Genomic DNA, 21,931 nt, shown 5'->3' on the forward strand with positions numbered 1-21,931 from the left:
TCTTCGAGGTCTGCAATGTGGTCGGACGCTTTGACGCTTTTGACGAGCATATCATCAATGTAGACCTCCATCGTCCAACCAATCAATCGGGCAAACATTTGATTTACCAGTCTCTGGTACGTTGCCCCAGCATTCTTCAGGCCAAAGGGCATAATCCGATAACAGTAGAGTCCTTTGTCCAGGACAAAGGTTGTCTTCTGCTTATTTGGGGGATGCATGGCTATTTGGTTATAGCGTCGAGGAATGCGAGAAGCTCATGCCTGATCGTGCTATCGACCAGCTAGTCGATCCGAGGCAGAGGAAAGTTATCTTTGGGACATGCTTTGTTCAGGTCCGAGTAGTCTACGCAGACCCGCCACTTCCCAGTACCCTTCTTCACGAGGACCATATTTGCGATCCAGTCTGGATAGTGAACTTCTTCAATGAAGCCCACGTTAAGGAGCTTCGACACTTCCTCGGCGATAGCTGCGTACCTTTTGGGCTCGAATGCCCTCCTCTTCTGCTTCACTGGTTTGTGATCCGGGTCCACGTTCAGCTTGTGAACCATGATCTCTGGAGGGATGCCTACCATGTCCTCATGCGACCACGCGAAAACATCCTTGTGGTCCCTCAAGAAGGCCAACATTTGTGCTTGTTGCCCGGAATTCAGCGATGACCAGAGCCGAACCGTTTTGCTCGGATCGGCTTCCTCGAGCGGGACAGTTATTAGGTCTTCAATGGAGGTATCTTCCGCGAGATCTCTAGGGTCAAGCGCATTTATCGTGAGTGCTTGTTTTACCGAGCCCTTCCTTACCGCCACTGAGTAGCATCTACGCGCCTCACGCTGGTCTCCTTGGACATATCCAACCCCTCCTTCGACCGGGAACTTCATCATCAAGTGATAGTTAGACACGACTGCCCTCATCGCATTAAGGGATGGTCGTCCAAGGATGATGTTGTGTACTGATGGCACATTAACCACCAGAAAGTCCACTAGCAGGGTAACCTGACTCTGCCCTTCTCCCGCCGTAACTGGGAGGGAAATAGCACCTTCAGAGATCACCCTATCTCCGGCAAACCCATGTAGCGGAGTCTCCACGGGTCGGAGACGCAATCGGTCTATGCCCATCTTGTCGAATGCTTCCGAATTGAGGACATTGGTCGAGCTTCAGTGTCCACCATGATGCGGTAGACCTTGCGATTAGCTATCTGCATTGCAACCACTAGGGCATCATCATGCGGGTACTGGATACCCCGCTCGTCGTCCTCGGTCAATGTAAGGTTGCAGGGGCTTACTCGGAGCTCTTTACTAGGCCTTTCGGTCAAACCAACGTATTGTTTTGTATTGATGCTCCTGGAGTGGGCCTTACGAGCCCTATTTGAGTCTCCACCGCCAGACGGGCCTCCGAAGATTGTTCAGATCTCTGGAGCCTCGTCCTTGGCTTTTTGTGGTTGGTCATCCTTCTGAGTCTGCTTCTCTTCTTTCATGTACCGACGCAAATGACTCTTGCGGATCAGCGTCTCGATCTCATCTATCAAGTCGACGCAGTCGCTAGTATTATGGTCGTGGTCACAATGAAAGCGACAGTATTTGTGTTTATCCCGCTGGTCGGCGTCTGTCTTCATGCAACTCGGCCAATACAACAATTTTTGGTCTCGGATGTCGAGCAAGATCTGCTCGGGGGACATATTGAGAGGAGTATATGAGTGGAACTTCCTCTCTGGCTTCCTACTCGGCCTTCGATCTCCGGAAGCGTTGTCGTCTGACCTCCTCTTGTCCGAATGTGGCGCTTCGTCCCTCTGCCTCTTCCCCTTGGATGATTGTTCAGCAGCTTTATTGTTCTTACGCGAACTGAAGAACTCTTCAGCATTCGTATATTTCTGGGCTCAACTCATGAGTTCACCCAGGGTACTCGGGGGATTTTTCCTTATGGAGAATAGGAATTTTCCTTCCTTGAGCCCATTAATCATGGCATACAATGTCATCTTGTCGTCGTAGCTGTCCACCTGCAGGGCTTCCTCATTAAAGGGAGAGATGTAATCCTTCAGCGACTCCCTGTTCTTCTAGATGAGTTGACGGTTTGCAACTCTTTTTGCTGACGATAAATTGAGTCAGGAATAACCTACTGAGCTCGGCAAAGCTGTTGATGGAGTTTGGCTTGAGTTGTCGATACCAGTTCCTTGCCGACCCACTTAGAGTTATCAAGAAAGCTCTGCACATCATTGGCTCAGACGCTGACTAGATCTGCATCCAAGATCTGTAGGATTCGACATGTTCGGTTGGGTCCCTAGACCCCGAATACTGGATGACAGGAGGCATCTTGAACCTTGGAGGCAACGCCTCGGCCATAATGTCGGCGGTCTCTTCCATCATCGTATATATAACGGTTAGGATAGCAGTCGGCTGTTGGTTCTATTGTAATGTTTTGATCTGGTCGCGGAGATCCTTAAGCTAAGTTACCCACGGGTTTTAGTTCTCTGCCACCGCTTCCTGGGGAGCCTCCACCTTAGGCATTCTGTCATGTCTTCTCCTCTCTAACCAATGATAGAGGTCAGTTGGGGCCAGAGCCGAGGTTACGGACACGTAGGACGGTTTTGCGTTTCGAGTAGGCTTCGGGACTCGGGCAGACCGATTCTGGGATGCTGCATTCTGTATAAGATTAGGAGCTCGGGCAGATTGGTTCTGTGACGCGGCGTTTTGCGTAGGACTGGGAGCTCGGGTGGACTGATCTTGGGTGCCTTGACCCGAGAACTTGCTACGATGGTTCCTCGGGTGTTGAGACCGCTTCCACCAAGTTGAGAGGCGACTGCCGACTTTACTGCATCTTCATCCGATTGATTTCATCCTTCAGCATCTGAACTTCATTTTGCATTGCTTTGTATTTCCCTCGTCGGCTCCGAGTTCGCTGGGACAGCCCTATTAGAGCCGATTCAGTATGCAACAATGAAAATGATTGATGTTGTCCGCTCGGCTCGGGCTCCACTGCTGTCACTTTCTTCTTTCCTCTCGCCATTTCTAGTAAAGTTTTCTAGCTTTTTATCTCTTCCCACAGACGGCGCCAAAATGTTGTTGCAAGAATCTGGATCACCTTTCACCGCACCCTAGTCCTGCACGAAGTGGTTAGCATAGGAGACCCTGGCTCAACCAGGGGACCCTCCGATGCAAAAGTCAGGCTAGAGGAAACTAGGTCTAAGTAGTGTAAAGTAGATGGGAGGTGCAAGATATTGCATACCTGTTGTAATGGGCTCCTCTAGTGTTTTTACCCATGAGGCGATGGGATTATGGCCATCAATCTCGACACGATTTGCTCAATCAAGCGGATGTCGCGCGTGTGAAAATATCAGCCATTATCTTTGGATCGTGCACCGATTCACTCTCCCGTATGCCTTAATAGAGCATATCTACCGGCATAATCTTCGGCCACGTCCATACTAGGGTTGGTTCCGAAACTCGGTCTCCCGAGCCGTTGGTCGAACCTTATGGTTGAAGTCCATAGTCGGAGTACGTCTCCAGCCTCCGAGATGTGAGTAAGGCTCAACTCAGCCGATCCAGGGCCATAGTTCTTCGGATGAGGACTCCAGACAAGAGCTCGGCTCGGCCAATCCAGGGTTGTAGTTCTTCGGATGAGGGCTCCAGACAAAAGCTAGGCTCAGCTGATCTAGGGCCGTAGTTTTTCGAATGAGAGCCCCATATGAGAGCTCGGCTCGGCCGATCCAGGGGCGTAGTTCTTCGGATGAAGGCTCCATACAAGAGCTCGGCTCGACCAATACAGGGCCGTAGTTCTTCGGATGAAAGCCCTAGATGAGAGCTCAGCTCGGCTGATCCAGGACCGAAGTTCTTCGAATGAGGGCTCCAGACAAGAGCTCAGCTCGGCCGATCCAGGGCCGTGGTTCTTCAAATGAGAGTCCCAGATGAGATCTCAGCTCGGCTAATCCAGGGCCGTAGTCTTTCGGATGAGAGCCCCAAATGATAACTCGGTTCGGATTTCCCCGTCTGTCTCTCCCTAGCAACCCTAGTTTTGGAATCATAGTTCGGAAGCAAGGCTAGACTTGTCGCGATGTTCTCCTTCTGAGGCCCTACTGATCGATTCGGTTTGCTTGAGTCGGTCTTTATCGGGTCTGCTCACATTTTCCCATAACTCTTAACCCACCTTGTATCTTATCTGCTTTGGAATCAATTTATAACAGGGTAAATGAATGTGAACAGTTTTTTAGGAAAGCTAGGAAACGGAAATCAGCTACCAAGACTACCCTTGCTTTTCCCCTAAAAAACAAAGAAAAGGCAGGTTTTCCACATTAAACCAATTTCATTTGCAGGGTTTTCCAAGTTTTACCAAACAGCTCCCTGGATTGTATAAATACAAACTACATTCAGTGACAGAAACAAAAAAAAAAATGCCTCTATAGAAGAAATAGAAGAGAAACAAAACCCATAAATATATCTGTACACATCCGCACAAGACTTAACGATACTTTGCTACTAGAAAACATTTGAGCATCCTCCGGAAGGTTGTAGCCAATCTCGTATACATAGGTGGAGGAAATGATCTCTTTCAGGCTTATAAAAACCACATTAATAGTGCACAACAGGCATTAAAAAGGAAACGCATGTATGCACTTTGTCTACAGCAAGCCAGCATCCTTGAGGGCACGCTCAAAATCTGCTTCGCTCTTCCAATCATTCACCTGCATCATTAACCCAAACAATAAACACCAACTCACTAAGCCATACCGCAGAACACTGCAGAACATGTACAAGAACACATACTGTAACTCTCCATACATGCATGGCTGTGTGTGTGTCTGATACAGCTAGTTGAAGTCCAACTAGTTGTGCACCCATCTAGGAAGGTAGTCCCACCATGAAAATGGGATGTCCCAAAAATCAGGTTGATCAAACTATCAGGTGGGCCACATCAGACAAAACAATGAACCACCCAAAAACCTCCACTTTCATATGGGGCCCATCTAACAGTAGGATCAGCCTGATTTTTGGGGCATCCTATTTTCATTGCCGGGGTACCATAGTGGAAGGGTGAGATTGCATACAAACACCACGATTAGGTCCCCCACACCTACTATTTGGAGTCTTGGACATTCAACTAATTGTGTGAGCCTTTCTGTACGTGCATGTGCGTGTGAGTTTTGCTAATGCCCCATGTTCCCATGCCTTTTGAATGACATGTGGGACATCCAATCATTGATTGGGACAGTTCATTCAATAATCCATTGTTTTACGAGCCATAGATCACATGGTTAGAATCATCAAACCAAAGTGCTACTTTGGAATCATAAGCAATACAAAGTGGGATCTATCTAGTAGATGTTTCACAATGATGATTAGGGCTATTTTGTTTTTCTGCTTAATGTTGACTGTCCGTTTTCCATGATATTTATTAGACACTTAGGATCATCCAGTTAGTGTGATTTTTGTACAATGGATTGCTCCTACTTGTATGAATGAATGAACGGTTAAGATTGACTATGGGTTACCCCATGCACCATTTAAAAGCTTCGGGGACATTGCTTAACATCCTCATGAAGATGGGGCCAATGCACGCAAGATGAAGGGCCTGTGTGCCCTAGATTGCATATACCCCATGTGAAATGAATTGTCGAAGGGTTCTCATGAGAACCGGTTCCTCTGTGTGTGTTGTGGGGGGGTTGATTGTAGGCACAAACCAAAGATCCCTGGAAGTTAAATTTGGGAGATTACCTGCTCCACCTTGTGGTTGAAGTGCCTCTCAATCTTCTCCATGATTGTGAAGTCCCTTTCAGTACACAGCAAGTTGAACACAGCTCCTGTAATAGGGGTGGCAACCCAACCATTTGTGAAATGTTAGCTCAATCAAATACACGAGATTCCATGCTATCTGTATTTCTCAGGAAGACTTGCAAACGTTTCTCACGGAGGAGAACAGTTACAATGGCCGCTATAACAGTTTGCAGCAGTAAATTCATTAGCTGACCAAAACAACTGCTAGAGGGATTGATCTTCTTGGTGCAGTTCATGCCATCTATTGAAAGTGTTCAATGTATTGAAAATATTGACTGCTATTTTTAGGTATAACCAAAAAAAATTTCCATGTACTGACAATAATGCATCGACAATAACCATATTTCGCAACATTGTTGAATATCACGATATGCCAATCAACAGACCCTTTATAAAGTTACAATATGTCATCCGATACTGGTGACATTTGGCAAGTATTGAGCAATAATAGCGTATATCACTGAAAACAGAAATAGACATCTTAAACAGACTTTATATATATATATATATATATATATATATAACTCACCATTACGACCGAAACGTCCTGCTCTACCAACCCTATGCAAGTACACCTCGTAATCAGGTTCTGTTGGAGATTCATGTTTGACAGGAAGGTCGTAATTGACAACCAAATTAACCTTCACAATAAGCAACAATGTTAGCATTTATTGAATATGCAGGCACGGCAAAGCTGTTTCTGAGTGATACAGAAAGTAAGCACCTGCGCTTGATCGAAACCTCGAGAAAGGAGATCAGTTGAAATGAGGACTTTAGTTAGTCCCTCTTTAAACTCCTTGATCATCTTATCCCTCATGTCTTGCTGATGGGCACCATGAATACAAGTACAGTCATAACCAAAGTCCTCCAATTCCTTATACAACGTGTCAGCGCTTCTCCGTGTACGGACAAATATAATAGTCTGCCCCCACTTCTCTCCTAATTCAAAAATCTTGTTCTTAATCACGTCAATCTTCGCTAGTTCATCTGGACAGGACACCTTGTACTGCTTCACAGTGTCAAGTGACAACTCTTCTTTCTTTACAAAGAGCTGATTCCCATCTTTAACCACTTTTGATACAAATTCCTTTACAGTTTCATTAAAGGTAGCAGAAAATAGAAGCACCTGATGCCCCCATGCACAAAAGAAAGAACAATGAGCTCAAAATTAAATAAATATATAAATAATTCAAGCTTCTCAAATTCATTAAGGAAACTAGTTCTCACTTCAAATCACGGCACAACTTCTGTACATGTAAAGGCACTTTAGACAATTCATTTCAAGGTAAGAATTTAGAAGGAACTGGTGCTAGGCATACTGGTATCAACAAATTAGGATACTGATGACGGATACTTGTAAGATGTATTAGGTTTATTATCTCCAACAACTTGCAAGTTTTTATATTCTTGTCATCAAAGTAATATAGCAGGAAGAATGTAAATAATCTTAATTTTCAAAAAAAGAAAAGAAAAAAGAAGTAAATAATTACTGTCAAAATTGTGGAAATCAGTCTTTGATAAAAACCTAAAGATAGAAAGGAACAAGTACATCTTTTATAACAATTGTAATTCTATTGAAAAGCTAAAGGACAACAGTTGCTTTGATTTCTAGCTCGATAGAGCTAGGAAAATGAAACCAAACACATTTTGGATCACTTAAATTTGTGCTCATCTGTAGACCAGTGATGGCTGGTCAAAATTTGTAAAGGAAAATCCAAATGAGAAAGCGCTTGATGATGTCAGCCATTTTTCATAAGGTGGTGTTTGATTTTTCATTTCCTCCGTAGATACCCTGTAAATAACATATTATTACTTCTTACCCCTGTTTCAAAGTCGATCAGTATTCCCGCCTCGAAAAGCGGTTTGAAAAGAACTGACTTAAATTTGTGGGCCCTACCGTGATGTATGTGACAAACCCATACCGTCCATCCATTTTATCAGAGCATTTTAGGGCATGAGCCCAAAAATGAGGCAGATACAAAGCTCAAGTGGCCCACACACAGGAAACAGTTGTCGTAAAATGTCCACTGTTGAAAAGTTTTTTCTTCCTAGGGCCTACAAAATTGTTTATTTGTCATCTAACCTGTTCATAAAGTCACACAGACATGGATAAGGGAAAAACACAAATATCAGCTTGATTCAAAACTTCTGGAGCCCCCCAAAAGTTTTTAACGGTAGGTGTTCAACTCCCACTGTTTCCTGTGGTTTGGTCCACTTGACCTTGGATCTGCCTCAATTCTGGGCTCATGCCTTCAAATCAGCTGGCAGAACAGATGGACGGCATGGATAAGCCACATACATCACAGTGGGCCCCACATGAAATTTGCACCCCTCCTCGGTTTTAGCGTTAAAAAAGCAAGCCGTCAACATTTGTATTTGCAATGAAAATGGTGTAAGAATTACATTGGTAATTAATTATTACCTATTTACAGGTATTTACAGAGGTGAATTAGAAAACAAACAGTCCCTAAATGTGCATTCTGGAAATATGCATTCTGAAAGGACGTTATAAAACAGAGATTCATCATCATCATCTCCCCAATTAATTAGGGTTGGGTAAATGAGTCCTTTTTTTACCATTCAACTATATCAAGGGCCATAACTTCAGGAACTGACTTATATGACAAAGATTCATTCTACCAAAATAAGTTCCTTATTGGCGGGACAGTGCTTTGCCTTCTTCTGCAAAATCCTATAGACCAGATGAGTGACAAGGTTGTCCTATTTTCCGACACTTGCAGGCACCATGGAAAATCTAGCTGATATTTAGCAATATTCTTTGAAATCTTAAATGCCCAATGCTATCATGTTAATATCATGATATCTCAAAATCTTAGCAGCTTGTTTTTCTGCAATTTTATCGTGATACTAACGCATAACTTATTTAAAAATTTAAACATTCATTGTATATATATATATATATATATATATATATATATATATATATATATATATATATATATATATATATATATATATATATATATATACACGTAATTTATTAGCATAAATAAATAATTTTCAATTTTATACCTTCACAGATACTTTCCTGATATTTATCTAGAGGAAAAACCTTAAGATATGAAAATATCGTGAGAAATGGTCGAGAACGAAAATTGTCACATGCTTGCAGGAAATGTGCAAGCTGTCTAGGGTTGGATACCCTAGGATACTTGTAGGAAACATTTTCACTAATTCCTATCACATTAGGTTCGTTATTTTTAAACTCTAACAATTTTCTTTCAGTTGGGTTACAGATGCTTGTACATGTGCGTTGACGGTAACGGTGGCAGTAGCGGCCACCACCGTTACCTTTACGATCCGGGTTGTAATGGCTGTTACAGCCCCTGTAACGGCCGTTACAATCTCCTTTTCTTTTGAAAAAAAAAAAGTCAAAAAACCTGTATCTACCCCGTAACGTTGAAAAAAGAAGTTCGAAAAACTTGTATCTGCCCCATAACAAACCATGTCGGGGCTATTATGGCCTTTACAGGGAGCGTAACAGGCCACTAAAAGCGGTTACGGGTCATTTTTTTTCCATAACGGTTGTTACGACCTCATAATGTGTAGTGGTTGCCACTGTTACCTTTAGGTAACGGCCTTTACGGCCCCATAACAGCCTTTACAGCCCACCGTGTGCACGCACACACAACAGCACACCCATACATGCACACACAGACACATATGCGTGCACACACGGACAAGAAAAAGATCGCGTCAAACCCACATTAAGTTATGGTAGTGTCAACCTCTATAGGGCCCACTGGTGCGTTCGTAAGATCCATACAGTGTTTCAAATAGCGCCCGTAGCGTAGCATACGCTACGTAGCGTGGCCGTAGTGCTACGTAGCGTGGCCGTAGTGCTATGTAGCGTCCCAAATAGCGTAAATCCCCTATAGCGTACGCTACAGTTATGTAGCGCGTAGCGTCCATAGTGTAAGCTACAATGCATTTTTTTTACTATTATTATTATTATTATTATTTTCACGTTTTCTTTGTTTCTAATGTTGAGGAATGTGACACTTGTATTATACTTGATACTTTTAACCTATGGGATTTTTATTTCTTTTCATAATTGTGACTTGTGGTTTCAATTAGACATAATTAATTAAAGTGGTTTGCTTAGAAAGTTGTTGATGTGATAATTATTTGATTTGGCTTATATATGTGGATTGACTTTTGATAAATGATAACTAATAGCTTTTTTGAACATGCTTATAATTGATAAAATGAATCATCTTTTAGGCATTTTTATATTTTTTTTCACTATTTATTATATTTGTCCTATTTTTAAATTAAAAAAATAAAAGTATCGTGTAGCTTACGCTACACGCTACGTATTTACGCTACACGCTATAGAGGGTTGATCGCTACACATCACGCTACCGCTATTTAAAACACTGGATCCATACTATACATGAGATGTGCCCTTTGATGTCAAGCCATGAGACCAAAAATCAGTCTGATCAGAAACTGAGGTGGGCCACACTAAAATCTCCCAAACTATTTCGTGGTATGCCATCCAATCCATTTGTAGATGCACCCCCAAGATAAAGGAACACCAAAAAAGGTCATTCTGAAACTCAGGTCAGCCACATGAAGTGAATCTAGAGGTATTAGCCTATTAGGCATGATTTTTCATTGTTCCCTTTGATGTGTCACACTTGAGTGTCTTGTTCAGGCTAATTTTGGGCTCCACAGTGAACTTGAATCAGCAAACATGATGGAAGGAACAGATGTCATGCAAACAATATGGTGGGGCACATAAAGGTCATTTACAGTGTAACTTATGGTGGAATTAACTATAATGGATCGGGACCCTGTGTGTGTAAAGATCACATACTGTTGAGTGTATCATACTGGATTGGGACCTGTAGCGATGTGTGTGAGGCATACAAACTGTGCATCAGATGCAGGTCACCATGACAAGGTGATGCCCCAAAAATTAGTTAGATCCAAGGAGTGCCAGTGATACATAACGTTATCAGCGCTGCCCATTATGCAATACAGGGGCGTACCATAACGGCCATTATCCCCATAACGGTTACCCCTTGTAGGGGTCGAGAAAAGGCTTTAAAAAAAAAAAAAAAAACTGGGGCAAATGGCATCATTTTCCACTCATTCTCTTCAATTTTCATGTTTCTTAGAGTGATCCTACACCTTGTGCACTCTTTTTGGATTAAATACTCGCGCAAAGCGATTACAATGAATCGAAGCTCCATGGGGCCACTTTGGGAAAAAAAAATAATTTAAGAGAGAAGTCTTCAACTTTGGTTTTTTTTTTTTTTCCTTGCTAGAAACGATTTCTTTCAAGATTACAAAACCAAATCAACCATATATTGCTAAATTTATGGCCAATTTGCTGTTGTTTTTATAATTTTCCAATTTTCTTATAATATTGTTGTTTTTTACATAAAAATCAGCGATTTTTTTTTTTTTTAATTATATATTGAATGTGGATGGATGTAATACAGTACGATAACTAAATCTACAAATGCATCCCTTAGATCACTCGATTTAATCCTTTTTCATTTTTTTCATTTTCTGCTGATTTTTGGATGAATAGTGACAGTCAAGAAAAATCTCAATATATATATTTGAGTGTGGATGGTTGAAAAACATGTAGGATGAATAGATCTACAAATTCATGCCTTAGATCACTCATTTTTTCTCCCTTTTTTTTTTAATTATTATTTTTCATTTTTGGCTGATTTTCGAATGAGTAGTGGCTATCAAGAAAAATCCCCAGAAAATGTAGGTTTTTTTTTTTTTTTAATATTGAGTATGGATGGTTGGAGTACATGTCGGATGAATAGACCTATAAATGCATGTCTGGATTGCTCACTCTAATCCCTAATTCTCAATATTCTCATTTTCAGACAATTTTTGGATGAATAGTGGCTGTCAAGAAAAATCCCCAAAATAAGCAGTTTTTTCTGATCAACGAGGGCAACTTTTGTCCAATAAACTAGGACAGACCACATTTATGATGAGGATAGCCCACTTCTACCTTGGTTGGAACAAAGACAGAAATATGTAGAAGATGATAGTCAATAAGTCAAGGTGCACGACCCACTGATATGCACAAGGTAGGAACAAAGTCATGTAGACCTAAAGGGTTGATTTAACCCAACAAAAGAATACTAGTGACAGCGAAATCGAGACTGATGATCATGGCGGTAACAATAACGATGTAGTTGAAAAAAATGGTGATGATGATGATGCACCTACTTCTAGTGTTACTTAGAACAAGGGGTACAACCTGCTATAGATTGCGAGGCCAATGAGGATCGACGGGATATAGGAGACCGAACTTATAAATGTACTGAGCCACAATACATCTAGACGAGAGGGAGCATCATCAGGAGGCTGGCACTAGTGATACTGGAAGAGATGGAATTCCCGGACATCAAATCACTTATGGATATGGATATGACCATAGATAGTATATGGAGCATGTTGAGCCACATTCATGTCAAGCTAGTCCTGGTCGTCAATATGATCCATATGAAGCTAGTCGATATTGAGGATACCCATATGCGGGGTCCAAATTCGAGTTATTTGTCACCCCACTCTCATTCCCAGCACTACAAGCAGCAATGCTAAGGGTAGCCGCAATGCAGGTACAGGCACAACTGTGGTGGCGGGTCTAGTGGTTATGACTATGGTTATGGGTCTTCGTCTGACAGTGGTAGATATTCTTATTCGGGGCTGACACAACAAATCCCCAACAAGGTGATCAATCGTCCTCAAGTTTCATTAACATGGGTTTTCCCTCCAACTTTTGTTGATGATGAGGACATGGAGGTCAACCAATCATAAACAACAAAATTTTCACTCAAGTGGTGATTGGCTGGTGATGCAAATATTTGTCCATTGGGCGTTGAGTGACATTATTTTATGACTCGTCACTTATGTTTTGAGCTTTTTTACTTTTGAGACAGTACATGGTTATATAAATATAAATAATTATCTCATTATTAGTATTACATTTATGTTAAATATATTCTTATCATTGATATCATATATTTAGGAAATTAAACATAGGATTTTTCCAGTCAATCTAAACTTGTCAGGTTCATAACATCATCAAAGAAGCCGAGACAACATTCTTACTAAGGAATGGACTGTTATGCCATCATAAACATGTTTTAAGTGCATATTTGAAATCCTCTAAATATTTCGAATTTTTCTTCTATTTTATCAATTTTTTTGGCAAATTTTTTTAAATCCTTACTAGGTCGTAAGAACTGCTACGGTATACCTTGGTCAATTTTTTGGCAAATAAAAAAAAAAAAGTTTTTGATCGTCACTAGGTCGTAACGGCCGTTACGGTATACCTTAGTCGAATCCAAAGGTGGGCCACACCACAGGAACATTGCCAATTCATACCTAAAACCTCTAAAATCAAGTGGTTGGTGTGGTGGGGACCACTTGGGTTTTGGAACAACTTGATTTTTGGTGTCCCTTCAGCCGGGTGGGGCACATAGAATGAACCAGTAAGATAAGCATAGAAACATCATGTTGGACCCTAAATGGACACCTACATTTCCCCTCCCCACTGTCCTCTATGGTGTGGCCCATCTAAATTATGGATTGGGCTGATTTGGGGACCCTGAGCATAAAACATCAATAGGCACAATGGATGGGCAGGTTAAGTCCGAAACACATCTCACTGGCTACACTACTCGACATTGTAAGAACCTCTCTATTGTCAACATGGGGTCATTACCCTACACACAGTGGAAACCTCTCATAGTGTTGACTACATGGTATCTACCCTATGTGTGCGTGCACGAGCAGGAGAATCAAGACAAGGTGAATTATACATTGCAGTGTACTGCATGTGGGACCACCATGATGCGTGTCAGACATAAGTCATGCATCAGAGGCACCCCCTCTAGAAAATGAAACACCTCAAAAATCAGCCATATTCTGGTCTCAAGTGGGCCACACAAAAGTGTAAAAACACCAATCACCTAGTGGGGCCCACTGAATTCTGAGAATGGCATGATTTTTGGTTTCCCCCATCCATGTAGGAGACAAAATGAAGGGGTAGGATGGTATATAAACATCATATTGGGCCTCAAAGGTAACCAATAGTGGGCGTCCCCTCCGCATTGTTTTCCATGGTGGGGCTCACCTTAGTTATGGATTGGGCCTAGGTCTAACATGGCGCGACGCACCTGATTAGCAGCTTGGATCTCTAAAACACAGCACAGTGGAACCTACAATGGTCAACTCTACCATAGCTTATGATAGATTCGAGTGTATTATGTACGTATGTTTGTATGTATATGACTAATCATTCTAGCCATAACAATGTGTGATTATACTGTAAAAATTACAAATACTATCAATATCATTAGACTTGTAACTTCCGAAAAAAATTAAGAACAAAATCTTGTTTAATGAAAACTAAATGGCATGCAAAATTGGGAGAGCATGTACATATCCATGTGTGTATCCTAAACTATTGGGAAATGGAGAACTGCATTCTTGTTCCCATATTTGTACCCATGTCAGTATTTTTATCTGACTGTCATAGCCACCAAGGTGAAGAGATCTATAGTTTAAGAAGGGGTTTCAAGTAGTCCAAATGGCAATAGATGCACCTTAGGGGTATTGTCAAACAACCAGTTGCTCTAAAAGCTCAAGCTGTTAGAGGATGGTGTATCAACGTATATCAAAGGACTTCAACACTCCCCCACACGTGCGGGGTGGAAATCCGCACGGGAACATACTGGGCAAGGGTGGAGGGACAATCACAATTCACACCATAAACACCCCCCATTGGGGAATATATTAACTGAGCCATATTTGCTACTCCTGGGATTCGAACACAAGACCTCTCGCTCTATTACCATGTCAAACAACTAGTTGCTCTGAAACCTCGAGCTGTTAGCAAGGTATCCCGTATCGGTATCGGTTGGCGTAACGGTGCCCTCCGATACCGATACGGATACGGGAGTGTAACGGCAATACGAGGGCATAACAGCCCGTAACGGTGCAAAATTATTATTTTTTGTTGCCAAAAATATATGAAAAAATATGGATTAAATACGAAATATTCTAAGCATTCCAAATATGCATTCATTTATAAACTGGAACATGTTTATGGTGGTGTAACGATCCCTCTTTGGTGAGAAGTTGTATCGGACTGTCTGATGAATTTATGAACCAAATAACCTGAATTTGACTACAAAATTTATATATTTAATTTTCTAAATATCTAATTTATATACTCAACAATTTGATATCATTTCTCCCAATAGTTCTTTAAAAAAATGAAATTAAATTTAGGTAGATAGCGTTGCCAATTAGGAGCTGACTTGGAGGACCAATCCATGCCCCAAATCAACCTCGAATTCATGCAATTTATTGGCATTATCCCACTTATGAATTGGTGGACATTTATTGGATAGTGAATCATGAAAAAAATAAGGCCCTATTTTAAAAAATAAGCGTCCACAAATTAACAATTAAAACTATTCAAACAATTTGCTTTTGGCATTGTGAGTTAGCAATTATAGTCCATAATTTAATTGGTAAATTTTAAGTTAATACATGTCTCGTGTACAATTTTTTAAGGGCCCGAATTAGGCGGGACTTGGATTGTGAAGTGTAGCACACGAGTGTCAAAGTTTTTTGGGCCCCACTCGTGATGAATGTGTTATATCCACACCGTCCATCCATTTTGCCAAATAATTTTAGTTCATGAGCCCAAAAATGAGGCAGATCCAAAGCTCAAGTGGACCGCACCATAAGAAACAACAATAATTAAACATCCACCATTAAAAAAAAATTTGGGAGCTACAAAAGTTTTAGATCAAGCTGACATGTGTGTTTTCCCTTCATCCACGTCAGTGTGACCCAATTAACAGGTTAGATGGAAAATAAACATTACAGTAGACCCTAAGAAATTTTTAATGGTGAGCATTCTATAACCACTGTTTCCTATGCTGTGGTCCACCTGAGATTTGGATCTAACTAATTTTTTGGATCATGACCTAAAATGATGTGGCAAAATGGATGAACGGCATGGATAAAATACATACATCATGGTGGGGCCCATGTGGCACGTGTACCTTTTATTAACTCGAGACATCAAAGCATGTTGCATACGCAGTCCATTCATTTGACGTCACCAAGTCCTGTGGGTCTGATCATGAGGTATGTGTTATATCTAAACCATCCATTCATTTGACGAGCTCATCTTAAGGCTTGACACAAAATAATACAGGTCTAATTATCAAGTGGACCACACTGCGAAAAGCAGTGGGGGATTGAACGTCTACCATTGAAGCCCTTTTTGGGGTCACAGAAGTTTTGGATCAATATGAAAAAAAATTTCCCTCTTCATTTAGGTATTTTTGACCTTCTGAACAGATTGGATGTAAAATAAACATTATGGTGAGCCCTACAAATTGTTTAACGGTGAAAATCATTATCTCCGCAACTATTTATGGTGTGGTCTAGATGATCTTTGGATATGATTCATTTTTTGGGTAATGTTCTAAAATGAACTCTAAAAATAGATGAACGGTGTAGATATAATAAATACATCACTGTGGGGCCCATGTAACTTTGATTTCCTTTAAACCGTTCGTACAACTCGGAGCTCGAGGAGCATTAGTGCTCGTCTTCACACGACACGTACCTACAGCAGCGATATAGCTGGTGTGCGGTACACCAGCCAATCCGCTTCCATTCTTTTCCCGACCGAGACCGAGAGAGAGGGAGAGAGAAATGAGAGGGAAAAAGAAAAAATGAGAGGGAAAGAAAGGGAAATGGAGAGAGAAGAAGAAAACGAGAGGGAAAGAAAGAGAAAACAAGAGAGAACGGAAAAATAAGAGCTGCAGCTGCAGCCCGAGAAGAAGAAGAAGAAGAATGAGAAAACGAGAAGGGGGCCCGCAATCGCAGCCCGAGGAGGAGGAGGAGGAGGAGGAGGAGGAAAGGAAAAAAAAAAGGTATGTGTTTTTTTTTTTTTTCCCTATTTCCTTTAGGCCCATAACGGCCCCGTAACGGCCATTATGGTCACAAAATCGGGGGGGGTGCCCGTTTCGACCCCGTATCGCGTAACGGCCTGGGCCGTTACCGTTACGTAATGGCCGATACGGCCGTATCGTAACGGATACAGGACACCTTGGCCGTTAGAAGATGGCGTATCAATGTATATCAAGGGACTTCAACAGATATCAAGAGGAATGGAGAACCACATTCTTGTTCACATATCTGTGTCTGTGTCAGTTATATGACCATCATAGCTACCCAGATGAAGAGATCTGTAGTTTAAGAAGGGGTTTCAACTTTCAAGTAGTCCAAATGACAATAGGCACACGAAGAACTTATGAAACATGATCATATGGCGATGTTCTAGAAGGATGAACATGACCATTTTTCGTGACGAATGGAGTCAGCCTTATGATTCATTGAAAGAGCATGATGTTAAGAAATCATGATCGACACTCCAAGAATCTGTGGAATTCATGAACCAGATTAGTAACAAAGAGAAGATTAATAGTTAATTAAGGAAAACTGATCATAAGAATGTGAAAATGATTGCAATCAAGTTTAAAGTCTATGCTGGTGGATTATCTTCAATGACGGTACATAGGTCCAATCTGAAGAACTCTGCACGGGAGAGAAATGCTCCAAGATTTACAATTGTTTGACATCATGAGCTTTCAAAGTTAATGCGCACAAGTCCAACCCAAGACCCTCATAATTGGATACATTCAAATTCATTGAACCAGACAGAGAAGCAAAAGGAGGCTTTGAATGTTTGTAATGACATAATCTTCTAGCCAAACATTTCCCATCCACATTTTAAAATAAATAAATAGAATTAAACCATGTTTTGAGGATCATAACTTTCATTAAGTTTAGCATGTACTTCAATAAAACCATAAGATAAAGTGAACTATTGAAACAACAATTTAGAAGCACTCTACAAACTAGCTTATCTATACCCCTTTATTTCAAGTATGCATGAATAATCTCAAATTACAATTGACCAACCTGGCAATGGGAACTGTTTCTTTCAATATCCTTCATGATCCTTAATGAGTCATCCTTAAAGCCATCCTATGCCAAAAGAGTAGTCGTTGAAATGAATAACCACGGAATGAAAGTATCAAATGACAAAGGCAGTGTTGAATATGTTTTTTTTTTTTTTTGGGCAAGGCAGCCCTATTTTTAACATTATTTGTCCAAATCTTACTATATGGTATGTCAGCTATTAGCATATATACATTTGCAATGTCATGGAGCATCTTTAAAGTACAGGGTAAAACTTGGATCATAACAGTGTCCAGAAAAAATATGGATCTTTTTTATTCTTTTTTGGAAAAAACAATGCAGAAAGCAAGTCACTGATGGAAGCAAATAAGTCCAGGCTGCTTGAATATCCATAGTGATGTATTAAGTACTTTATTCTAGAATTGGGATAATTTCCAATTTATGATATTGAAAATAAGATGCTCAAATCAGGTAGCTGAGTATTGTTACAAGCATAGAAAGAAGAACATCGTGCGACGTTGTCGAGGAATGGGGATTCCATGAGGGAGACTTCTGGAGAGTTCTTACTTACCATTCAGGGTGGCTATGAAGTTTGTTCGCAGTGGGGTTTTGGCTGGTAAGGTGTCTTGCTCGGGGGGAGGCTAGGGAAGCTCTTGTGTCAGTCAAGTTCCTATAGAGCAGGAGGCAGGGGACTCCATCTGGGTGAGGAGGAATCTGTTGAGCTGGGGAAACAGCTGGGCACTGATGCTGAGGATGAATGGAAGTTTAAGATCATCCCGCGGGAATTGGAGGCAGAAAAGAAGAGTTAACCTACGTTTCTGTCTTCGGGGCCTAAAGCCCCTGGAGGTCTCCAGAGAGCTCCGTGGGCTGAGATCATCCATCAACCATGAGGGGTAGGCAGATGAAGTACTTGGGGGATGGGAGGGGACCTTACTAAATGGTAGCAATGGATATTGTTTCTTGGATTATTAGAGGTTTGGGGGCCGACGGGAAGAGGCTAACTGTTAATGACATGGTTGGATCTTCAAAAACGCCAGGATTCCTAGGTTGCAGGAAACTAAGAGGGAGTTGCCAGACCTCAGTCTGTTATAGAGTTGTAGCATAGAGGGGACAGTGAGTGGGAAATGGTTGAAGCTTGCGGAAGATCAGGAGGGATGCTTGTCATGTGGTATACCAATTAACTACAAAAGGATGTGGTCATCAAGAAGCAATGGTTGTTAGCCATCCGGTTTACATCCAGGGGGAGGGTCAGGTCAACAATGGGCGTTTCCAGCAACCTAAGGTCTGAATGATCCCAAGATTAGGCTGATATTCAGGGAAGAGCTCAATTTCCTAGGAGGTCCCCTGGTGCCTAGGAGGAAACTTCAATGCTATTTGGTTCAATCATGAAAAGCTTGGAGGTTCCAAACTCTCCGCCAGTACGCAGAGCTTTGGTGCCTCTTGGAGCTGCTCAATGTCCCATTGGTAGGTGTGCTAAATTCACTTGGCCTAATAAACAGAGGATCTTGTCATGAGCAGGCTCAATAGATTTCTCTACAATGTGTGTGTGTGTGTTCCAGATGTGAATTCTTGTGTTCTGGAATTCTTGTGTTCTACTGGCAGGGCTTACAGATCACAGGCCAATTTACTTTCTTTAGTCTTTGATTCTTGGGGTATGAAGTCTTTTTGGCTTGAAATTATGTGGTTGGAGCACCCAGACTTCGTCATAGTGGTTCAAGAGTCTTGGATGGAGGAGGTTAACAGCAACAGTGCTTGTGAGAAATTTGGAGGCAAGCTAAAAAGACAAAGTAAAAGGTGAGTTGGAACTCTATGGTTTTGGACAATTTTCCTTCCAAAGAGATGTTGTCTGGAGAGATTGCCGATTTTGGCAGAGTGGAAGCCTGTCGGATGTTGATGCAGAAAATAGATTTTGCTGGGGTGTGCTGATGCAGAAAATAGATTTTGCTGCGATGGCTTTGTCATGGCTGCTGAGAGAGAGAGAGAGAGAGAGAGAGAGAGAGAGAGAGAGATGGTTGAAGGAAGGAGACAAAAATACTACCTTCTTTCGTAGGAAGGTTAGTGCTCACAGCCACAGGAACCATATCGAGAGTTTTAAAGTGAAGTGGAGATTTGCTCCAAATAGTTAATCTGCACCAAGTTTGTTTCCCACTCTTCAGCAGGATTCTCTGAAGGTTTTCCCTCCTGCCCAATAGGTTGGATTTTGCTGCATCTCTATGGCTCAAGCAGAGCCAGTTTTGATTCTGCAAAAGTTAGAGAAGTGGTCTTCAAAGCATCAGCGGATGAACTACGAATCCCCATGGTTTTCCTTTGGTGTTCTTCCAAAGGTGTTGGAACATCATAATAGATGATCTGATGGTGTTTTCTGAATTCCATCAGTTGGCACACATTGTAACTCTTTTTTCATTGCACAGATTCTCTCTCTCTCTCTGTGTGTGTGTGTGGGGGGGGGGGGGGGGGGGCGCTGCTGAAGAAGGTTGTGGCAGGAATTGTGTCTTCGCATCAAAGTGCATTCATTCCTGATGGATGCTTTCTCGACAGGCCTTTCATAGCAAATGAGTAAAGCAAACATGTATCCCCAGAAAAAGATTTTTTTTTTCTTAGTTTCTATTTCTTTCTCACCTTGGCGGTTTCTCATTAAAATTTCGATCATCTCTCAAAAAGAAAAAATTGTTTTCACATCAAATCCATGTCAATATATGAGAATCAAGCATAGACATTGATTTTTATTGTAATCCATTCTAACACGTCAAAAAAGAAATGTATTTTTCTCATCTCTTTCTCCCTTGGTGTTCTAACCTATTTCAGCTCTCAAGTTGCAATTTCTATGCAAATCCGAGATTTAATTTTCAAAATAGTCAAGAAGGGTCATCGAAATCACCCTTAAGAAGAGATCCCCCTAAAATTTTCCTAAAAGGGACTTTAATTTTCTCTTGAATTTCTCTCTATTTATGTAGCATGTGTCAATATCAACAACAACATTGATGTTATTGTTGACATGACACCTTTATGCCAAAGAACTTAGCCAATATCCCACGATATTTAAAATATTACAAAATATTGGCCCATAGTGTCAATAGTTCCGATGATACGTTGTTATTCCATTATGAGAATGGGAAATGGATGCATGCACATTCGTGCAACTAGGAATAGATATTAATCCATTTTGAATATTCATGAATATAAATCGAAGATGGTGATTATGTAGCTTGACAAAGATGTATAGCAATCATCCTAGGCATGAAACAGTTTGTTGGACTGAGTCCCATCTCGGGCTGGTTAGCATCCTCATATTGCACATGTCTCCATATATGTGTGTGTCGTCATAGTCAATAGTATTCAAAAGATTGAAAGCAATAATCATCCTAAACCCTAAAACCTAAACAAAAATTAGGTATTTGTATCTAACTGAGCGACACTAAAATATCACCTGATGTTATCGATAGTACCAGTGATATCTTGGGACACTGCTCTCAAGAAATCACTTCTTTACAACCATCCTAGCCATTTAATAAATGCGAGTACGATGGACAGTCTAGTTCACTTATGTTATGAGAAGAAAAAAAAGGGCCTAATCATGGATCTAGACCACCCATATTATAGGCAGCACCTCTAATTCTCAGTGCTTCCTTAATCATTTTGATTTAATGATCCTAGCCATCTGATCAATGGCCGACAAAATGGCCAATCTAGTCATTTATGAGAGAAAAAAAAGAAGACTGGATTTGGATGATGATCTCATGGGCCCACCTTTAATTTCACATTCCTCTCAAGAACCACTTTGATGCAATGATCCTAGATGATATGGTCCCAAATTCTCCAATCAATAATTGTTCAAGAAAGTAAGAATGAAGAAGAAAACACACTCTACATAAGGAAAATCAAGAAGCAAAATGTGCCTTCCACAGGTATCTCAAAAAGAAATACACATACCTGATTGTCCCTTATCTAGTTGACATCACGTATGTTCTCTCTTGATCTGACAAAATGATAAATACTGGATACAGACATCCATATTTCATCTTTGATTCAAGTGCCTCTATAGAATAATTCTGATCTAAAGGGTGCAGAGAGAATTGCTTTCCAACGTGTGACCTACTTTCTAGGGAAGTAAAAATGTATCAAAACTTCGATTTGAGAAAAGAATGTTACAACCAA

At 41.1% G+C, this 21,931-nt stretch overlaps 2 protein-coding genes and 1 long non-coding RNA gene across 5 annotated transcripts in view; all 3 read right to left on the reverse strand.

Moving 5' to 3' along the window:
• Positions 1-280: 280 nt before the first annotated feature.
• LOC131248270 (uncharacterized) lies at positions 281-1,108 on the reverse strand. The gene has a single exon (XM_058248477.1). The coding sequence runs from the start codon at positions 1,106-1,108 to the stop codon at positions 281-283; it is 828 nt and encodes a 275-aa protein (XP_058104460.1).
• A 3,275-nt stretch (positions 1,109-4,383) lies between these two features.
• The window catches only part of LOC131253348 (DEAD-box ATP-dependent RNA helicase 38), a 28,965-nt gene continuing 11,417 nt past the window's right edge, over positions 4,384-21,931 (reverse strand). For 2 of the 3 annotated variants that reach the window (XM_058254330.1, XM_058254319.1), the window contains exons 5-9: positions 17,777-17,842; positions 6,480-6,881; positions 6,285-6,396; positions 5,696-5,781; positions 4,384-4,665 (exon numbers count right to left, since the gene is read on the reverse strand). In XM_058254330.1, the coding sequence (XP_058110313.1) occupies positions 4,603-4,665; positions 5,696-5,781; positions 6,285-6,396; positions 6,480-6,881; positions 17,777-17,842 (729 nt within the window). In that variant the 3' untranslated portion in view covers positions 4,384-4,602. The remainder of the gene's footprint in view (positions 4,666-5,695; positions 5,782-6,284; positions 6,397-6,479; positions 6,882-17,776; positions 17,843-21,931) is intronic. The other variant, XM_058254327.1, reaches the window with a different exon arrangement.
• On the reverse strand, positions 11,622-17,766 carry LOC131253366 (uncharacterized). The gene is made up of 2 exons (XR_009175118.1): positions 16,901-17,766; positions 11,622-14,647 (listed from the first exon to the last, which is right to left on the reverse strand). It is a non-coding gene; the product is annotated as an uncharacterized LOC131253366 (long non-coding RNA).

This window comes from Magnolia sinica, chromosome 1 (genome assembly GCF_029962835.1).
Source record: "Magnolia sinica isolate HGM2019 chromosome 1, MsV1, whole genome shotgun sequence".
Classification (NCBI taxonomy): domain Eukaryota; kingdom Viridiplantae; phylum Streptophyta; class Magnoliopsida; order Magnoliales; family Magnoliaceae; genus Magnolia; species Magnolia sinica.